The following is an 18,523-nucleotide window of genomic DNA, read 5'->3' as shown; positions in this document are numbered from 1 at the left end:
TTCTTGGTATTATGGGAGGCAGTGTTGTGTGTAGAAAGAGCCCATGTTTGGGGATCGTATAGAGCTGGGCTCCATCCTTGCTCTACCACTTTCTAGTAATGCATCCAAGGACAAGTTCCTTCATCTCTTTCAGCTGCATTTTCATCTTCTATGAAATAGGAACGAATAACTGTGCCCACCTGACCCACCTTATGCATAGGGTGGAGGTAATGCTTAAGATATTCTGGCATATACCACTTGGCACAGATGGGAGCTGTTGTGACGATTCCTGATGTAGCTTGTGTTATTTGATGACACACTACTGTAAGATTTTATGACTAGGTGGGCTTATACTGGAAAACTGAAAAATGAGGTCTGATCGATAGAGATTCAAAAGGAGACCTTTGGAACTGATGTCGGTTTCATTCTCTTAGTGCTTAATGTTATCAGATAAATGGTAAATATAAACCAGTAAGTAAGAAGGCTGGGAAAAACATCTTGGTTAGGCAAAAAAGGAAAAAAAATGATCAAGATTGTTCTTATATTTGTATGTTTAAATATGTCTGACATTTCAGCGTGCTGTTCAGTGAATTCCTCGGGGTTGAGTTTTTCTTTAGGGAGGGGTCGCTATCTCCATATGCCTTTAGGAAGTCTAGCAAAGTAGATATTTAAACTTTTGCATGAACTTTTAAAAAGTTCAGTAATAAGAATGCTAGTTGCCTCTTACTGAGCTGCACCATGGGCCAGGCACTTTACCCACCTTTAACTTAATTCTCACAAGTCTGTCCAGTGGGTCACTTCTTCCCTGTTTTACTGATATCGATATAGAAGCTTGGAGGGGGTTAAATAACTCTTCTAAGATCACACAGCCAGTGAGTGAAGTAGTCAGAGCTCAGACTTGGGCTTGGGCCTCTGATTTCGAAGCCCGTGTCTTTTCTAACACTTGTCAGGCCTACCACATTTTAGTGATTGGCCTGACTGTAGTCAGATGATAAGCTGGCTGTGATTTGCAGTTCCTTTGTTTGAAGATGATGTTTATTTGAACAGAGGGCTTGCATGTATTGCTCTTTGGCGCATCTGCAGAAACAGTTTCCTTTTGGGTTTGCTTTGCTGTTGATCTGGCTTCCTAAATATCATCTAGTTGTCCCACTTATCATATTTTTAATGTAGAAGGAGCCTTAAAATGTTGATATATTTATATACTGAAGGTGTATAATTTCTTGGAGGCTAGTAATAAAGTCCTACACCTTGGTTCTTGCTAACAGAAATACCATTGTTAGTGATAGGGTTAAAATGTTCTCTTGATTGGAACTTTTGAACGCCTTCTGTGTCTCAAGAAGAATTGCTCTTCTGTTGGGAATTTGTGTGTCAAATATAAGTCACTTCACAGTGTTTAAAGGCTTGAAATATTTTCCAGAAAAGGGATCAGACACACTTTGACTTTTCCAGTTAGTTCATAGCTCTGACGATCTGTGTTCAAAATGGGGTGGAAAAATTTTACTGAGGGCAACATTTTTTCTCTATTACAAAAGGGTAAAGTGTTTCTGTGAAAAATGCTGTGTCTGTATGAAGGAGACATGCACCATTGTGCCCTTTTTCTAGAGGCAGTGAGCCAGGTTTAGGAGAAATAAGAGCCTAGAGAAGCCAGCCTTAAAAATATCTCCAAATCAGCTTTTCCTGAATAGAAGCCCCTTTTAGGACTGGGAAGCAGGTATGTGAAGCAGAGCCCCAGAAGTGATTTTGGGCTCATAGAACAAAGTTCAACCCAGAAAACTCTATAGGGGTGTCCCTAGCCCATCCTTCTTCTATCTTACCCATCTCTGCCTGCTGATATACTAACAGGGCCTGGATAAGCCCCTGACCGCACCATGGTTTGAGGCCAGGCCTGAGAGTCCTCCTTGGACTATAATTCTATATTTCACCCCAAATATAGAATTTGGGGTAATGAGGACAACAAAACTAATACTCTCTCCCCTTCTCCCGCATCTCTACTTCTAGGGCACTTGGGGTTACACCCACAGTTAATGTCATCTTATTTGTCTACCTTCTTTGGCTAAAAGATACGGGCTTTCAGGCCGGTTCCAGCTAGAAAAACCATTTCATACTAGTATGTAAATTGGATGTTTATAAAGAAGTGATCCTAGACATCAAAGAAAGAGTGCCTCATTGATCTTCTAGAAACAGCCTGTAGGGAAGGGAACTGACATTTTCAAACCTGTTATGTGCCTGGTGCTTTATCTCTTACAGTGTTATTATTTCTCATTTTATAAGTGGGGAAGCAGGCTCAGAGAAGGTAGGTGGCTTACCCAAGATAACACAGCTTATAAGTGACAAGATTTAAGCCTGCGCTCTTCCTACTACGCTGACATTTCTCAGCCTCAGCGCTGGTGACATTGTGGGTTAGAACATTCCGTGTTGTGGAGCCTCTCCTGAACGTTGTGGGATGTTTAGCCTCGTCCCTGACTTCTGCCCACCAGATGCCTAGATGCCTGTAGGAACCCCTTCAGTTGTGGCAAAAATGTCTCCAGGGGACAGAATCACCCCGGTTGGGAACTGCTGGATGACATGCACTCTATTGCTTTCTTACAGCGTATTCCTTTTTGTTGAAGAATCTGACTGACTTCTGAAAACATACACTGAATATTTTATTAAACCCGGATTCAGAGTTTATTGATACTCAAAGTTCAGTTTAGAAAATGCTGGAGTACCACCTGCCCCAATTGAGTCACATATTTGCAAGTTAATGAAATATCATATTTCTCTTTTCCTATTTTATTTTTATGATCTTCCTTCTTGCAGGTCTACAAAGGATTCCTCCTGTTTCACAGTAGTTCTCAACAATCTCCGTGTGTTTCTCATATTTGACTGGCTACTGTTAGTGCACGATTTTCTCCACACCCCCAGTGATATTAAGAAGCAAACTAAAGTTACTCCTTCGCGCCACCGTAACTCTAGCAGCGAATCTGCTGTAATTCCCAAAACCGTGAAAAGTGGAGTAGTTACCAAGCGGTCTTCCCTTCCTGTGTCTACTGAAAAGCACCTGGAGGTCAAGGTCAATGTAACAGGTAAGTATATGTAGTTGTGAGTCACTGATTCTTAGTTTAGATATTAGGCTCCATATGTGTCTTACAGGACGACTTTTCTGTTGCCTCTGCATTTTGACACGAGCACTCTTACACATTTGCATCCTTTGCAGACCAACAGGTGTCAAAGTTCCTGACCTCCGTTTTCAGGTGGGATTGCCTGGCCCACACTGAGCTGGCCCACACTAGGCTTCAGGATCTAGTCCCTCTCCTCTGCTGCCCTAATGCATATGCCTGGCCTGAATACCCACCTGGGCAGTGGTCTTTTTTCCCAATGTTAAATCTTGCTTCAATTTTCTGTTTGATCTCTAGGGCCTCAGCAGTTGTACCTTACAGAGTTTAAGCAAAGGTGGTATGTGAAAATCTCAGTGTAGAAGATAAATAAGTGAGGGGATTGTTACTTTCTTTACAAAAAGAATATTTACCTTTACAAGCAGATTTACTACAGTTTTTGTTAACTAGTAGACTCTTACAGTACATCTGTACATAAGATGTGCTGTGCTAAGATGTACTATTTATTTTTCTGTCTGTGATATACCCTATCTACTGCTCAGTGGTTTGGAAGAAGCTGGAGAACACACTGCACTTGAAGTGGATTTAGTTTCAAAAGTTCAATTTATACATGTTTTTTGATGAAAACGAAAAGTAAATTTGCCATGTACAGATGAATAGAAAAGTGTCTGTATCTACTAATTAAAAAAAGTCTACGTTAAATTAGTCCACATTCTTTGTAAACAACTTAAGCAGCTACATAGACGACCTAGTGCTTCATGCTGCCTAACCAGCATTAGTATCTGAATCCACTTCCTGGGTTTTTACAACAGGTCGTCCTTTGGCGAGGGAGCTTCTGAATGTCTGTTCTGCCTCCCAGGAGACCTAGCTTAGAACTATATGCTAAAGAGAGAAACTGCATCCCAGTCTTTTCTGCCTGTGCAGTGCTCTGTCAGCTCAGGTGTGGCTGGCCAGATACAGAGGACTTGTTCGGGTGGGAGTGAAGCGAGTGTCGGCAGGCATCCTGCAGAACGTACCTTTCTGGCCGATGTGTCAGCCCCCGCCCAGTAAACGTGCTGCCTGGTTTGCGACAGCCTGCTGCTTTCCACTTCACAGCTTTGGCTTACTTGATAATGCTGTCCTTTCCAGGCACAGAGTTTGTGGTCGTTGAAGATGTGTCCTGCTTCGATACCAACGCCATCATTCTCAAAGGCACCACAGTGCTCACCTATAAGCCCCGGTTTGTCGATCGGCCCTTTTCAGGAAGTTTGTTCGGCATTGAGGTAAGAAGTCTGTGTGTTGATTGAAACACTAAATGTTTGGCTCAAGAGAAAAGCATCTGGAGGAGAATTTTACCTCCTAAACTTTCATTCAGGGAAATAATGAATGGGATTGGAGGGCCCTTGTCCTCGTCTCTTCATTTTCTCCTCAAATCTACCAGGTTATTCTAATGTGTGAATTCAGTTGCCCAGTGTCAGGCTGTGAATGTGTGGAGGGACTTTTACCTCTTTCTCTCTTGCCCTCCCTTCCTCAGAAAGTTCGAGGAAACTCTTCTAGTCCCCATTACCCCGCCGGGCTCCTTGTCGTGTCCTCTAGTTCTGCAGGTCTAGGCCCTGGCGAACTGTGAAGGTGAGGAAGGGGTCCTTGTTGCTCCTGTATCCCCTTCCCCCACGTTCAGTGCTTGTCCCTCCAAAGACCTAGGGCTTTATGGTCATGGAAACTTGTCTATAAAATTGTTAAGGACTTTTTGTGTTATCCTTCTGGGAATATCTGATGTATAAAAGGGCACGTCTAGAGAGTCAGGCCTGACCTAAAGGACTGAGTCTCTAATAGAGGTGCTTGTGGCTCTGATCTGATCTCATGAAGGGGCTAATTTGCACTGGGATGGCTTTTGTAGCCAGAAAATTACATTATACAATGTCCAGCAGAAACTGCTCTGCCTCTTTTTAAGCCAGGATGTGTGGAGACAGAAGGAGAAACGAGGTAGATTATTATCTCTGTCAAATGTTCTTAAGTCACTGATCTCAACTAACATTCCTCTTGTTAGAATATTAGAATATTTGGGTAGGGATACTCATCATTTCCTTCCCATTTATGATTAAGCTTTTTCGTACCCAGTTCTTTCCAGTGGTATTTCAGAGGTTGAACGAACAAAAATTATTTTCACTGTCAGCAGCATATGGAACTTCTTTTTTTTTTTTTTCTGGTCAGAAATAGCTGACTAAAACCTGTAGAGATTTTATTTCTCTACCACTTGTTTCTCTCATGTAAAGAAACCTCAGTGTGAGAGGAGAGGGATTTGCACGCTGGTGTGATGTGATGTGAGTTGGTCATGAAATTGCGATTCATCTGCTTTCCAAGCCACCACAATAGCAGCTTTGAATGGAAAAGTTTAGTGATTAATGAATGAACTGTCAGGTACAGTTGGGTTTTGTGTAGCAGAAGCCCCTGAAGGAAAAAGGAAAATGAAACTTTCCTGCTCCAAAGCCTTAGAAAAACGACATGGCAAAATATTTGAGATTCCTGGAAATTCCTTTCAGCCTTGTTCTTCAGGCAGCACAATGGATCTGAACTTTAAGACCGCCCTGATACATCATTGGGGGAGAACTTACAAAGAAAGCAAAATGAGTTGATCTCGAATACAGCAGAGGGCCTTGGTGGCGCATGTTTTTCAGTAGCACTAGAAAATGCCAAAAAGCGGGGCGGGAGCAAGGGAGACCAAAGCAATGCTTTCTTCTGTCTTCTTGAGCGTGCAACATAATTTGGTCCTAGGATGGGAGTCCTCCCTCCCTTTTCTCTCCCCATAAATATGTTTTTTTAAAAATTATAGAACATTTCAAACATACACAAAGTAAACAATAATATAATGAACCCCTGTGTACCTTTCACCTAGGTTCAAAAATTAATGTATTTATTTTCAGTTGTGAAAGTAACAACTGTATTACATAAAATTAGGGAAGGGGAGGGGAGAAAAATCACCTATCCCACCTTACATAATCTCTCTTGACATTTTGATGTGTTTCTTTCCTTGTAGTTACGACGTAATATTATTTTGATTGGGCTGCTTTTTCACATAACCGGTATTGTAACTGTCTTCTTATGTTTCATATGGTCTTTTAAACCGTTCCTTTTAAATGGCCACAAAATATTCCGAGTAGATGTGATAAAACTTTGGTTGCTCTTAATTTTTTGATTAACTGTTAAATAATGGTTTAGTGAATTTTTCTATGTTTTGCATTATTTCCTTGGGCTAGTTCCTAGTAAGAAGTAGGATTACTGGATCAAAGGGTATGATGTTTTTAAGCCTCTTGTTACATGTTGCTAAACTGCCTTTCCCACGGGCGAACCACTGCGCTCCTGGCAGTGGTGAGAGCCTCAGCCTCCCTCTTCACAATGTTCATTTCAGTGGTTGCTCTGGGCTTTTGATATTATAGGGCTGAGTGCTTCTGAGACGCTCTCCTTTTCTCCTGATGGTTAGACTCTTCCTGAATCAGACATTAATTCCTGCCATATTGCATTTCACTCTCTAGGTGTTTTCATGCCGACTAGGAAATGAGCAAGACACAGCTCTTTCAATTGTTGATCCAGTACAAATTCAAGTGGAGCTGGTGGGGAATTCTTCTTATCAGAATAGTTCAGGATTGATGGATGCATTCAATAGTGAAGACTTCCCACCTGTCTTAGAGGTAATGATGACAAATCTGTGTAACACACTGAGACACTCGCAAACGCTTTCCTTTGCTTGAACTGCTTACTTAACTCTGCCAAACTCAACAACATTTTCGTTATTTCAGCAAATACAAAATAAATATGACAGTGTCTCTGCCCTAGAAGATCTTTCAGTCTTGTGGAGGATAAAAGACCTTTTAATTGTCTGGTGTGATCTTGAAGTTCTATAGAACTTTACAGAAAGCAGAGTTAGGAATATTGACTGTGAGTGAAGCTAAAAGTGAGTCTGATCAGAGGGGTAGGATGTAAATAGGCCGAGAAGGAGAGCATTCCAAATTAGGAAGCAGCAGAGTCAGGGGCAGAAATGGCCCAGCAGACCTGAGACCGAGGGAGGTCTCACTAGAAGAAAGAAGTCTATAGGGCAGTGAGGAGGAGAGGGGAGGAGAAGCAGAGCAGGTGAAGCCAGGCAGGGACGGCTTAAGACTGATGTTATATTTCTTCGGTAGAGGGGGAATCATTAATTAGTAATCCATCTGAACCGTAGGAGGATTGAAAGAGAGAGAAAAGCCATTCTGATTTTCGGGCTTCAAAAATAATGAAAAGTAATAAAGCACTATACCCAGACTTCAAACAGACATCCCATTTTAAAGTGGTCTTGTGTTGGTGTCTGTACTGCTTTTACCGGTGGTAGCTGAGTTGCTGTTGTCTGAGGAGGACCAGATTTTCAGAAATATTAATGTGGAACATGACTCATTTAAAGTTCTGTTTGAATAAAGGAGAGATAAGTTTTGTTGGGTGGTCAGAGATTTTAAAAAATTAAATAGATCAAAACAAAATGGATTAACAGGGTGTTGCTAATAGGTGATCCTGTCTCCACCAGAGCCATTCTCCGATTCTCTGCTTTGATGATTAATGTGCTTGTATGAAAATCATCCTACTGAAGTATTAAGTGCTCTAGTAATTTTCCTTGCTTAGTATTTTGTATTTGGTACAGTTTTGTGACATTTGACCTCACAGCTGGGACATTTTACCTCATGGCTATTAATGCTTAATTTCAAGATCTCCCCTGTCTTCACAATGAGAAATGTCTGTTGGATTGCTAGAACTTGAATTAGAGTGATACCTGTAAGAGGTGTGGACACAAAAGCAAGTGCAACTTTAAAAACTGCCACCTTTTAAATTTTGTTAGATTCAGTTACAGGCCCTGGATATCAGACTCTCCTATAATGATGTTCAGCTGTTTCTTGCCATTGCAAAATCCATCCCAGAGCAAGCTAATGCTGCAGTACCAGACACAGTGGCCTTGGACGCTAACTCCTTCAGCAGTTACCTTCCTGGTGCATCTCGAAGGGGAGAGGAAATCAGAGAAGGGACAAGACACACCTTAGATCCTGTCTTGGGTAGGTATTAACCATAAAACCCACTCAGTCTTCCCAAAACTCCCCTTCTTTTTAACTTTTCAGATTTTCTTTTACACAGTTAAATTGTTCAGGGTATAATTGTGTCATTAAGTATAATTGTAGGTCATAAGTATGACTGTCTAATATTTTTTAATTTAAAAATAAACAGCCCAAACCAACTGTTCTAGCCTACAGTATTTTTCCTTTTACAGCTTCTTCCAGAGATATGGATAATGCTAAGGTTTAGTTTTAAACTTCAAGTTTTCCTCCCAAGTTATATGGATAATAATACTAAGTTTCAATTGTAAGCACTTAAAAGACAGCCAATATAGGGAAAAGACTTAAAAATTTCAGGGTACAGTTGACAAATTCTAATTAGGAGCTTACTTTTGCCTATAGCAGTGCAGTGTTTGAGTCCCCAGTTTCTGAATTGCTTTTCTTGTTTTTTTTGGTTCTTTTTTACTTCAATTAGTCTGTGGGTTAATTTACATTAAATTACTTACAAAAATATATGTACCATTTCCCCCCCCCCAGAGTTACAACTGGCTAGACTGCAGGAGCTGGGGTTTGGCATGGATGACTGCCGCAAAGCTCTCTTGGTGTGTCAAGGTAATTTGAATAAGGCTTTCCTTTATCAGCTGTTTATCTTGATAATGTTTGATAATGTTTATCTTTCCATGAGCTGGAGTGTGTTTTGGAGACCCTCCATGATTTTCTGTGGGCTGAAGATAACCTTGGGCCAGTAATAATGAGACACAGGATTTTATAGTGGACATGGCTGTGGGCTCTGGAGCTGACTGCCTGACTTCAGGTCCTTACTCTGCCACCTGCTGGCTACTTGTTCGTGACTTGGGCAAGTTTCATGTCTCTGTACCCGTGCTTCCTTATCTGTAGAGTGAGGATAAGAGGACATCCCTCAGAGGTTTGAAATAAAGAAGTCACTCTATGCAAAGGACATGAGAAGGTACTTGACACACAGCATGTGCTCTGTAGATGTTAGCACTGTTGCTAGTGGGAGTGGTAATGGCGGTGACGGTGGTAGGCGTGGCCATTTATTGAGCTCCTCTGGGCCTAGTCCTGCTTCTTGTTGAATCCTCATACCCTTGGAGGCAGGCATCATTACCCTCATTCCAGTTGGAGAAACCGGCTCAGATAGGGTACATAAACTCATCTCAGGCCACCTTTTAATGCGGGGTGGGATGGGTTTAAAGCCAGGTGTGCCCGTGTTCTTTCCACTGCATCACACTACCTCTCCACCTCGCTCTTTGTTCCCCTTTCTCTTCAAATCAGAGATACAGCAAGAGCTGTATTTTTTCCCAGTCTTGATACTTGCATGTATATTCTCTCTTTTTATTTCTCTATGTACTGTATACAGGCAGACCTTGGAGATATTGGGGGTTCAGTTCCAGACCACCGCAATAAAGAAAATATTGCAATAGAGCGAGTCATACAAATTTTTTGGCTTCCCAGTGCATATAAAAGTTACGTTTACACTATACTGTAGTCTGTTGAGTGTGCAGTAGCATTATGTCTTAAAAATGTACATATCTTAATTAAGTAATGCTGTTGGGAAATGGTGCCGGTATACCTGCTCGACACAGCGTTGCCACAAATCTTCAATTTGTAAAAAGCACAGTATTAGCAAAATGCAATAAAACGAGGTATGCCCGTGTATCCAACACACGTGTGTGTGTGTGTGTGTATGTATATATATATACACACGTAATATTATACATGTTGGTAGATCGTATTGCAAATAACAATTTTATAGAATTATAATTACAATTTTATTAAAATACATACTTAATAGCAGCGTCTTCCCATGTCATTAACATTATTTGTAAACATTGATTTTTTTACATTGATCAGAGGATACATTATGATTTAACCATTCTTAAGTTGTTTTTCATTCTTTCATTATCATACACAATTCTGTAATAAATATTTTTGTGTATGAACTTTTGTCTACATCTTTTAACTGTTTCTTTGGTAGTGAGACTTCATATTGTAAAAACTGGATCAGAGAATATAGATATATTTTTCAGGCTCTTTGCTTGAATTGACAAATCTTTTTTGAAAAGGATTGTACCAGGTTAAACTTTGACCACTTAACATGGTTTCATCACAATTGTTTGCATTACCTGTCTCTTTCCTCTGGAGAAAATGAAGGTAGACCTAGTTATCTTGTGTTCCTTAGTTTTGTTTTTACCTAGTCATCATTGCTTCTTGGTTTAATTAACTTCATACCCCTTAATGTTTACATTTCTTACTTTTACTCTTTCTTTAACAATTCAAACACGTTAGAAAAATTTCTAAGACCCTTTTGGATTTCAATTTTTATTTCTTTAGTAACTAAGGTTTATTTCCATCAATAATGAAGATGATAATACCAACTAATGTTTATAGAGCCTTTGTTATATGCCAGGCTCTGATCTGAGAACCTCCCACGTACTCATTTGTTTCCTCCTCATGTCCGTCCTGTAAGCGGGTGCTGTCGGGCATAGAGAGATCAAGTAACTTGTCCAAGATCCAACAGCTGGTAAGTGCCAAGATCAGAAGCCAGGCCATCTTGCTCCAAAGCCCATGCCCTTAACCACTTACCACCGTTACATGCACTGGCCTCTGATAATTTATAAGTGTGGGGTTGCATTGCTTTTCTTCGTTCTGTTCTTTTCTGGCTTTAGCAGTCTGGTTGTGTTCAGGGGGTGTTGTTTAATAGTTTTATATTACACACATGGTTGAGAAGACAAAGTGTACAACGTAAGACATTTGAGAACACTTAACAAAGCAGCACATCAGGATATGCAAGACTACATAGGGAAGATTAAGTATTATAGTACCGAGTGGCACCTGGAATGTTGGATCCTCTCCTTTCCTCTTTTCTCGTCTCCTTCAGCAGATGTCACAGTAGAGGAAGGATGGCTTCCTGGAGACATTTTGAGCCAGGTCGTGAAAGGTGCGGTAAACCTGAGCAGAGGTGTGCAGCAAAGAGGGCCTTGTTCTGTTTGCTGAAGAGCAGGATTCCTGTTATTGTGCTGTTTTTTCTTTGTTATGTCTGTCTGGCATTAAGGTTCTCTTGGGCCGTCCAGTAGGTCCCTATCAAATGTATTTCTCTGTTTCCTCTCTGATTTGCTTGAGTAGCTGTGGGAACGGATTGAACTGATCACCTTTTAATTTCTTTGCAGGTCAACTGAAAAAGGCAGCAAGTTGGTTGTTCAAGAATGCTGAACCCCTGACGTCTCTTTCCCTGGCCTCTAACAGCCGAGAGGGCCAGGTGGCTGCGCCGGCACGGTTGATCTCGGGCGTGGAGATGAAAGCTGAGAGCGTGTGCATCTGCTTTATCGACGACTGCATGGACTGCGACGTCCCTCTCGCTGAGCTCACCTTCTCCCGTGAGTGCTCGCCCGACCCTCAGGTTCATCGAGAAGATGTGCAGTGAACCACCGCCTTTTCTTCACGTTGTTCATGCTCTCCCGTACTTAATAGAATGGGAGAAATTTAGATGATGGTTTTACATATGTTTTCCATTATTTCTATTTTAAAGAAACGTGTATTTATTTGCCATATGTGGCCTTCAGACCATGGCTTGGGAATAATAGAAATTGTCATTGATGAAATTTCTGTTCTATTAACAGCTCTAGTTAAATACTTCCTGATCTCTCCATTTTGTTTATCTTTTCGTGTATCTAAAGGTTGTAGGGAGTACTGTTATTAAAGGAATTTAAAAGATAAGCTTAGAAAGTAATGTTTCCAAGCTGTATGTCTTTTGAAAATTAAAAAACACAGAGGCTCACCAGAGTCTCCTCCGTAGGCCAGGTAGGAGGTGAAACCCTATTCACCTGAGAGCCGTCCTTCAGCAGAGTGGAGACCAGGGCAGGAGGGCTTTATCCTCAATCGCATCTTTGCAAGCTGTGTCGGATGAGGCTTCTGAGGAGAGTAAAGGAGAATCTCACCGATGTGTTTACTTTTAATTTTCTTTTGTTTTGATCTTGCTAGCCTCTTTTCCCTTCAAGGAAAAGTTGGTTCTGGGGATTTAATTTGACCTTTTACACATTGTAGAGATTTTCCTTTTCCCTGTGCTTCTAGGCACCACAAGGGCCACTTGATTGAAACTAACAACTGGAATTTTGACTGTTTCCATGAGTATCTTTTCTGCAGAAAGTAATTATTTCTTAGTTTTCTACGGTAATCTTGAAATTTTGAGCTAATATTTATGAAGGCATGACTGTTCTCATTACTCTACCTTCTTTTCAGATATTCAGGTAGAAATGTTTTTTAATGTTCCCACAGGCTTGAGATACACCTGGATGCTGGGGCTGGTATTGGTGGGGGGGGCAAATGAGGCATTTACCTCATTCACAACATTTAAAGGGGTACCACAAAACTCAGTAATTAAGATGAATGATATTTTAATGGAGTATTTTTAAAAATCAGAATTTATTAAATAAAACCATGATGAACAAAATATCAAATTTTGATACATCTGTGTGTTCTCCTATAAGATCATCAGTGGTAGCTGTAACTAGCATCTCTGTTTTATTTTTATTAAGGTAACATCAGTTTATAACGTTATATGAGCTTCTCGTGTACAGTATTATATTTCCATTTCTGTACACGTTACCGTGTGCTCACTACCAAAAATTTAGCTTCTGTCCATCACCGTACAGTTGATCACCCCTGCTCTCGCCCCTGTCCCTTCCCCTCTGGTAACCACTACTCTGTTGTCTGTATCTATGTGTTTGTTTTTCTAACGTCTCTTTTATATGATTTGTCAGCAAAAGAAAGTTTTGGTTGTTCCCGCCCTGCCACTGCAATAAGATTTGCTTTCATTGCAGGTCTGAATTTTCTGCAGCATGTAAGAACTAGCCCTGAAGGCTATGCCCACTTCACCCTTTCTGGAGATTATTATAACCGTGCTCTGTCAGGTCAGTATAATTATCATGGGATTTAAAAAATACACTTCGACATTTGCCTGGGCCTATTTCTACATAAATTCTACATGAGGCAAAGGGGTGGGATAGGACAGGGAAAGGTGAAAAATAAGTGACTGCACAAGCACGAAAGATACAGATTTTTCATATTTCTAAGAATATATTTGATAAGTCACAACTGAATTCTTTAAAAAGAAGTTTTGGTAGTTAATTCCTTTTCATCCTGGAGTTTGGCTTATTTCAGAACATGAAATTGCTCAATTGTGAAGGATCATTCGTCTGGCCCTGATAGTAGCTAAATTTCAAGTGAGATTTAAGCCCATAAACATTTTAAACTTCAGGCCTCCTCACTCCCTGTTGGACTTGTTTGTCTCATTAGAAGAGTACTGAGTCAGTGACAATGTATAACCTGCCGTACCTACTCCCTAGGCTAGGACACAGTTGATCAGGGCAAGCTGTTCTTCCAGAGACATAAGCTTGGATATACTACAAGGCATTTTCAGGTTTCTTTCCTTCCATTGGAAAGACCAAGGTAAGGGCCTATACAGATGGACATTCAGGAACCATCCTGTATCAGGGCTGAATAGTTTGAGCTGCGACGGTCTTTGCCTTAAGAGAGTTCTTCGTAGGTGTGGGTGGAGTAAACCAAGTTGTGTCGAAGAGGGGTTGCTCCCTTGATGTCACTGGAAAGTTAAGCTTCCAGTGTGTTGTGCTGTTGCTGATTGTTCTAGAGTACGTGTCACATTCGATTTTATATGTTAGTTAACATTCTCCCCTCTCTGATCTGGATTCACTTAAAGGCAACACTCTTATTTCCTAATTGTTCAAAATGTTTAACTTTAGAATAATGGCCCAAGCCTTGCTAGTTAAGAGAAAGTTTTACAGGGCATATGGTAGCTATTTTTTTGAGAATCACTTATTTTCCCAGAGCAAATATTGCTTACTTTTAAAGTTGCATGAACACATTCAGGTCACTAGTGCTAAATGGTGTGAGGAGATGAATGTACCGACATTATGCTACATGTTAGATTGGATATGTATTGGTAGATCACCTCATCTATGGCCGATGGAGTGTATTTAGAAAACTGTTAAAAATTAACTGGCCTTGAAAAGTTGTCATTAAAACTACAGTGAGATACCATTTTTCTCACCCAGTGGACTGGCAAAAAGGAAGTGTGACAGTACTAAGTATGGTGAAGATATGAGCCCTAGAACTCTTACTTCCTGCTGTCAGAATTGTAAATTGGGACAGCCACTTTGGAAAACAGTTTGACATGACTTAGAAGCATACTCAGCAATCCTTCAATATACTTCTTCTAGACCTGTACCCTAGAGAATCTCCTGTCCATGAGTACTAGGAAACAAGTACAAGACTGCTTCCAGAGTGGTCTTCCTAATAGCGGCAGAACTGGAATCAAGTGAAATGTCTCCTAGCAGTAGAATAGATAAATAAACTGTGGTACGGTCATAAGTGGATTACAGTTCAGTGGTGAAGATAATGTACCACAGCTACATGGCGTCAGTGTGAGTGAATCTCAAAGAATGCTATTGAGCAAAAATAGAAACTTACAAAAGAATACACACAGGGACTTCCCTGGTGGTCCAGTGGTTAAGAATCCCCCTTCCAGTGCAGGGGATGCAGGTTCGATCCCTAGTCGGGGAACTAAGATCCCACATGCTGTGGGGCAACGCAACAAAGATCCCGCGTGCTGCAACTAGGACCCGACGCAGCCAAATAAATAAATAAATGAAAAAAAAAAGAAAAAAAGAATACACACTGTTGGATTCTGTTTATGTGAAGATCCCTAACAGGACAAACTATGTATTCTTAAGAAATGTATACCTAGGTGGTAAAAGTATAAAGAGCAAGGAAATGATTAAAAATTCAAGCTAATGGTTACTTGGAGTCGGGTGGAAGAGGTTTGGTGGAGAGTGGAACTCAGGGGCTTCAAAGGCACATATAATTTTCTGTTAAGCTGAATAGTGAGTACGTGAGTGTTTGCAGTAATCTTATTCTTTAAACCATACATATATGTTGTTTATATATAACTCTTGTACATATGACACGTTTTAAAATAAAAATTGGGAAAAATTTAAGTTAATGAATTTCAAGTATACCTATTTATTCAGCCAATGGGTTCTTGATGTAAGCAGGGTAATCAAATTTAATAGTTACTTCAGCTGCTGACACTTTTTTTCCAACCTGAGTCTGAGACACTTTTTTCTACTTGAATATATCAAAAACAGGTCCTGCCTGCTCTTAAATAGAAGAGGGCACATACCCCCTGCCTTCCTTCCTCCCACCTCTGGGAGACCATGGTTGGGGTGCATGTGTGCTCTTGTACTCATGTCCTTGAGACAGCACAGACATTTGTAAGGTGACCTGCAGCTAAAGATAGTGTTTCCATTGCAAAATCAAGTTGGAAATAGAAAGCTATTAGCTATAGTATGTCCTTGCTGAGCATTTGTGAATGGTGTTCCCCTGTAAACTCTTGATATCTGCTGAGCAGATGTCTTATTTCCTGTGTTCTTTTAGGCTGGGAGCCATTTATTGAGCCCTGGCCGTGCTCTGTATCCTGGCAACAACAGGCAGCTAGTCGTCTCCATCCTCCTCGGCTGAAGCTGGAAGTCAAGGCCAAACACCGTTTGGATATCAATATCACCTCTGTACTAATTGGTGAGTGGAAAGCTGTCTTTAGAACATTGTTACTTTTCTGTGCGTTAAGTCCCTTGTCTGGAAGACTGTTTAATCCTGGTTTAGCAAATACTTGGGCCCATACCAGACAGTTTACTCATCATGGCTGCTTTCCTGATAAACCCTAACCTGGCCTCATAATGCTTCTCAACCCATAGCTCTGGAGGTGGCATCCCATATTAATCCTCTCAGTGATCAAGCAAGAGCTTAGACTACATGGGAAACATTCATGTCCATGACGAACTTTCTCCCCATGATGCTTGGTCACTGGGACTTATTAAATGTCCTAGAAGTGAGTTTAGATTCATTTCTCTCAGACTATTCACAGAATAATTCTTAAAAGGTACAATTTTGATTGTCTGTAGCAGGGTAGGTTGCTTGTGCTGTTTCCCATCAAGTAGCATGTTGACCTAACTCTGAAAATCACTGAGTTAAAGGGTTGCCAAGCTAATCGTGTGTGTTCTGAAAGTTTCTTTGACAGCACTGAAATGTACATTCCTGGATTCGATGTAGTGTGTCAGAATCTTGTCTCTATACTTGTCTTTATATCAAAAGAAGAGTAACATTATCATACAGTCAGGTAGTGCCTACTTACACTATGGAAACTACACTCGACTCTTTGAGTTACTGATCTACAGGATCTGATTTTTTGTAACACGGTAGTTATCTCTGAGTGATAGCTAACACATACTACAGTTGTGCCTCAGTATTCAAAGGGATTGGTTCCAGTACCATACCCCGTACCCCTCACCCACCCCCCACCCAAATCTGTGGATGCTCAAGTCCCTTGTAATAAAATGGCCTAGTACAATGAATGCAGTTGGCCCTCTGTATCCGCTGCAAAACCCACAGATAGGGAGGGCATACTATATTGAAAATCTATGAGCTTTCTTCAGTGTATGTGTAGGGTTGAGGCTCATAGGATATTCATCGGCTTATTCCATGTCCGACTAGGATGGAGAGAATGTATAGTGAAATGGGACTGTAAGTTTATTGATCCCCAGATTTTAAAACCACTGTTATTTCATTAATTTCACCAACGTAATAGTAAATTGATCTCATGATTCTTCCATATTATTTTGGTCCCCATGTGATTTCTTATATAATCTGTTCATCTGGAAGTTTAGATAAAGTTTGGGACTCTTCTTTGAAAAGCTACAGTAAACGAGAGCTAACCTCACAAGAGTTCTATTGATATTTCTGATGAGTATCTAATTAAAAATATCTTCCAAAAAGCATTCTTGTCAGTGGTAAAACTGTTCTTTTTTTAACCTTTAATTCCTTATTCCTAAAACTGTGCTGAAACCCAGAAACATTGCTGTGACCTCTTAGTGTTTAAATAAATATCATTTCTGTAGCTGAATATTGGAGCTGAAAAACAGAAACTAATCATTCTTGTTTTAAAAAGTGTAGTACTCTGTAAATGACCCAATTTCATTCCTTTTTATGGCTGAGTGGGAAGGAAATCCCCAAAAAGAGGAGATGTGTGTATACGTATAGCGGATTCACTTTGCTGTACAGAAGAAAGTAACACAACATTGTAAAGCAACTATACTCCAATAAAAATTAATTTAAAAAATAAATAAAAAGTGTAGTGCTTTAATTAGTATAAAAGGTCTTTATCCAAGTGTGGTGTGTAATTATTTTGCTCTTCCCGTTATAATTCTCCTCTCAAAAAAGTAAAACCACTCCTGGATAGTTGTCAGCTGGATTTCAGCCTCCTGAGTTTGGTGGTTTTTTAAATAGCCTCCTACTGGTCTTTCTGTCTCCAAACCCTGCCCCTTAGCATGGCATGTCATGCTCTTCACAAAGCAAGTTGTTCTCTTTTCTAGACTTCTTTGCTATGTCCCTGTACCCCAGTATGTTGTACCAAGTCACACCAAAGTATTCAGTGTTCCCTAGATGTGCCATGTACTTTCATGTCTTGAAGTCTTTGCATATGCTGTTCTCTCTGTCTGGAATGTCCCTGTATCCCTAATCCTATTGGTAACCCTACCTATTCTTCAAGACCCCGAACAAAGGTCCTTACCTCTCTGAAGATTGCCATGTGCTTTGGTGTGTATTCTTCCACTTCTGCCAAAGCAGAGTAAATCTTCCCATGTTCTGCGCTCCCATAGCATTTTATTTGTATCTTTGTTTTAGCTCCTTTCACATTGTGATATAGTTTTGTGATGATGATTGTTTTGTTAATGTTAATTTCTTCCAGTGGAGTATGAGGTTCTTCAGGGGACCAGCTTTCTCAGAATCTAGTGTGGTGCCTAGCATTTAGTCAGACATTCGATAAAAGCTTGTTTTGCTGAATTGAAGTCATCTGACTTGAACACCCCAATCCTTTCTACTTCTGTTCTTAATTATCTTTGGGGACTTTTTTCTAGACCAATATATAAGTACCAAGGAATCGTGGATGGCAGATTACTGTAAACAGGACAAGGAAATAGATTCAACCACATCGGAAGACTGGATGGGCTCTTCAGTGGATCCTCCATGCTTTGGACAAAGTAAGATTTTTCTCTACAAATGTTTGACTAAATCACCTTTGACCTACAGAGCCATGTTTAATTGAGAAATTCAAATAGAACCATCATTTTCTATGGAAAAACCTACAGGAAATTCTGTCTCCTGTAGTTCTGTTTTAGTCTTTGGAAGGGACATTTTTTCTGGCACAAAACGCTGAACTCTTAATATGAGCTCTAGTTTCACCATTGTGGGAGAGGAAGGACCTGCAGTATGCAATTCCTAAGTTCTGGTCATGTGGCACGTGAACTGGGGCACCTG

General features: G+C 40.4%; 1 protein-coding gene across 11 annotated transcripts in view; it reads left to right on the top strand.

Moving 5' to 3' along the window:
- The window catches only part of VPS13D (vacuolar protein sorting 13 homolog D), a 244,422-nt gene that overhangs the window by 69,708 nt on the left and 156,191 nt on the right, over window positions 1-18,523 (top strand). For all 11 annotated transcript variants that reach the window (XR_003003764.1, XR_003003763.1, XM_024749924.1 and 8 more), the window contains 9 exons: window positions 2,779-3,044; window positions 4,203-4,336; window positions 6,584-6,739; window positions 7,912-8,122; window positions 8,657-8,731; window positions 11,308-11,514; window positions 12,958-13,047; window positions 15,590-15,730; window positions 18,124-18,246. Coding sequence is in view for 9 of the 11 variants with exons in the window: in XM_024749924.1 (XP_024605692.1) it covers window positions 2,779-3,044; window positions 4,203-4,336; window positions 6,584-6,739; window positions 7,912-8,122; window positions 8,657-8,731; window positions 11,308-11,514; window positions 12,958-13,047; window positions 15,590-15,730; window positions 18,124-18,246 (1,403 nt within the window). In the remaining 2 variants the exon portion in view is untranslated. The remainder of the gene's footprint in view (window positions 1-2,778; window positions 3,045-4,202; window positions 4,337-6,583; window positions 6,740-7,911; window positions 8,123-8,656; window positions 8,732-11,307; window positions 11,515-12,957; window positions 13,048-15,589; window positions 15,731-18,123; window positions 18,247-18,523) is intronic.

The sequence above is a fragment of the Neophocaena asiaeorientalis genome, unplaced genomic scaffold (genome assembly GCF_003031525.2).
Source record: "Neophocaena asiaeorientalis asiaeorientalis breed wild unplaced genomic scaffold, Neophocaena_asiaeorientalis_V1.1 scaffold275, whole genome shotgun sequence".
Classification (NCBI taxonomy): domain Eukaryota; kingdom Metazoa; phylum Chordata; class Mammalia; order Artiodactyla; family Phocoenidae; genus Neophocaena; species Neophocaena asiaeorientalis.
The sequence above is the reverse complement of the archived record's forward strand: the minus strand, read 5'-3'. Positions and strand labels throughout refer to the sequence as shown.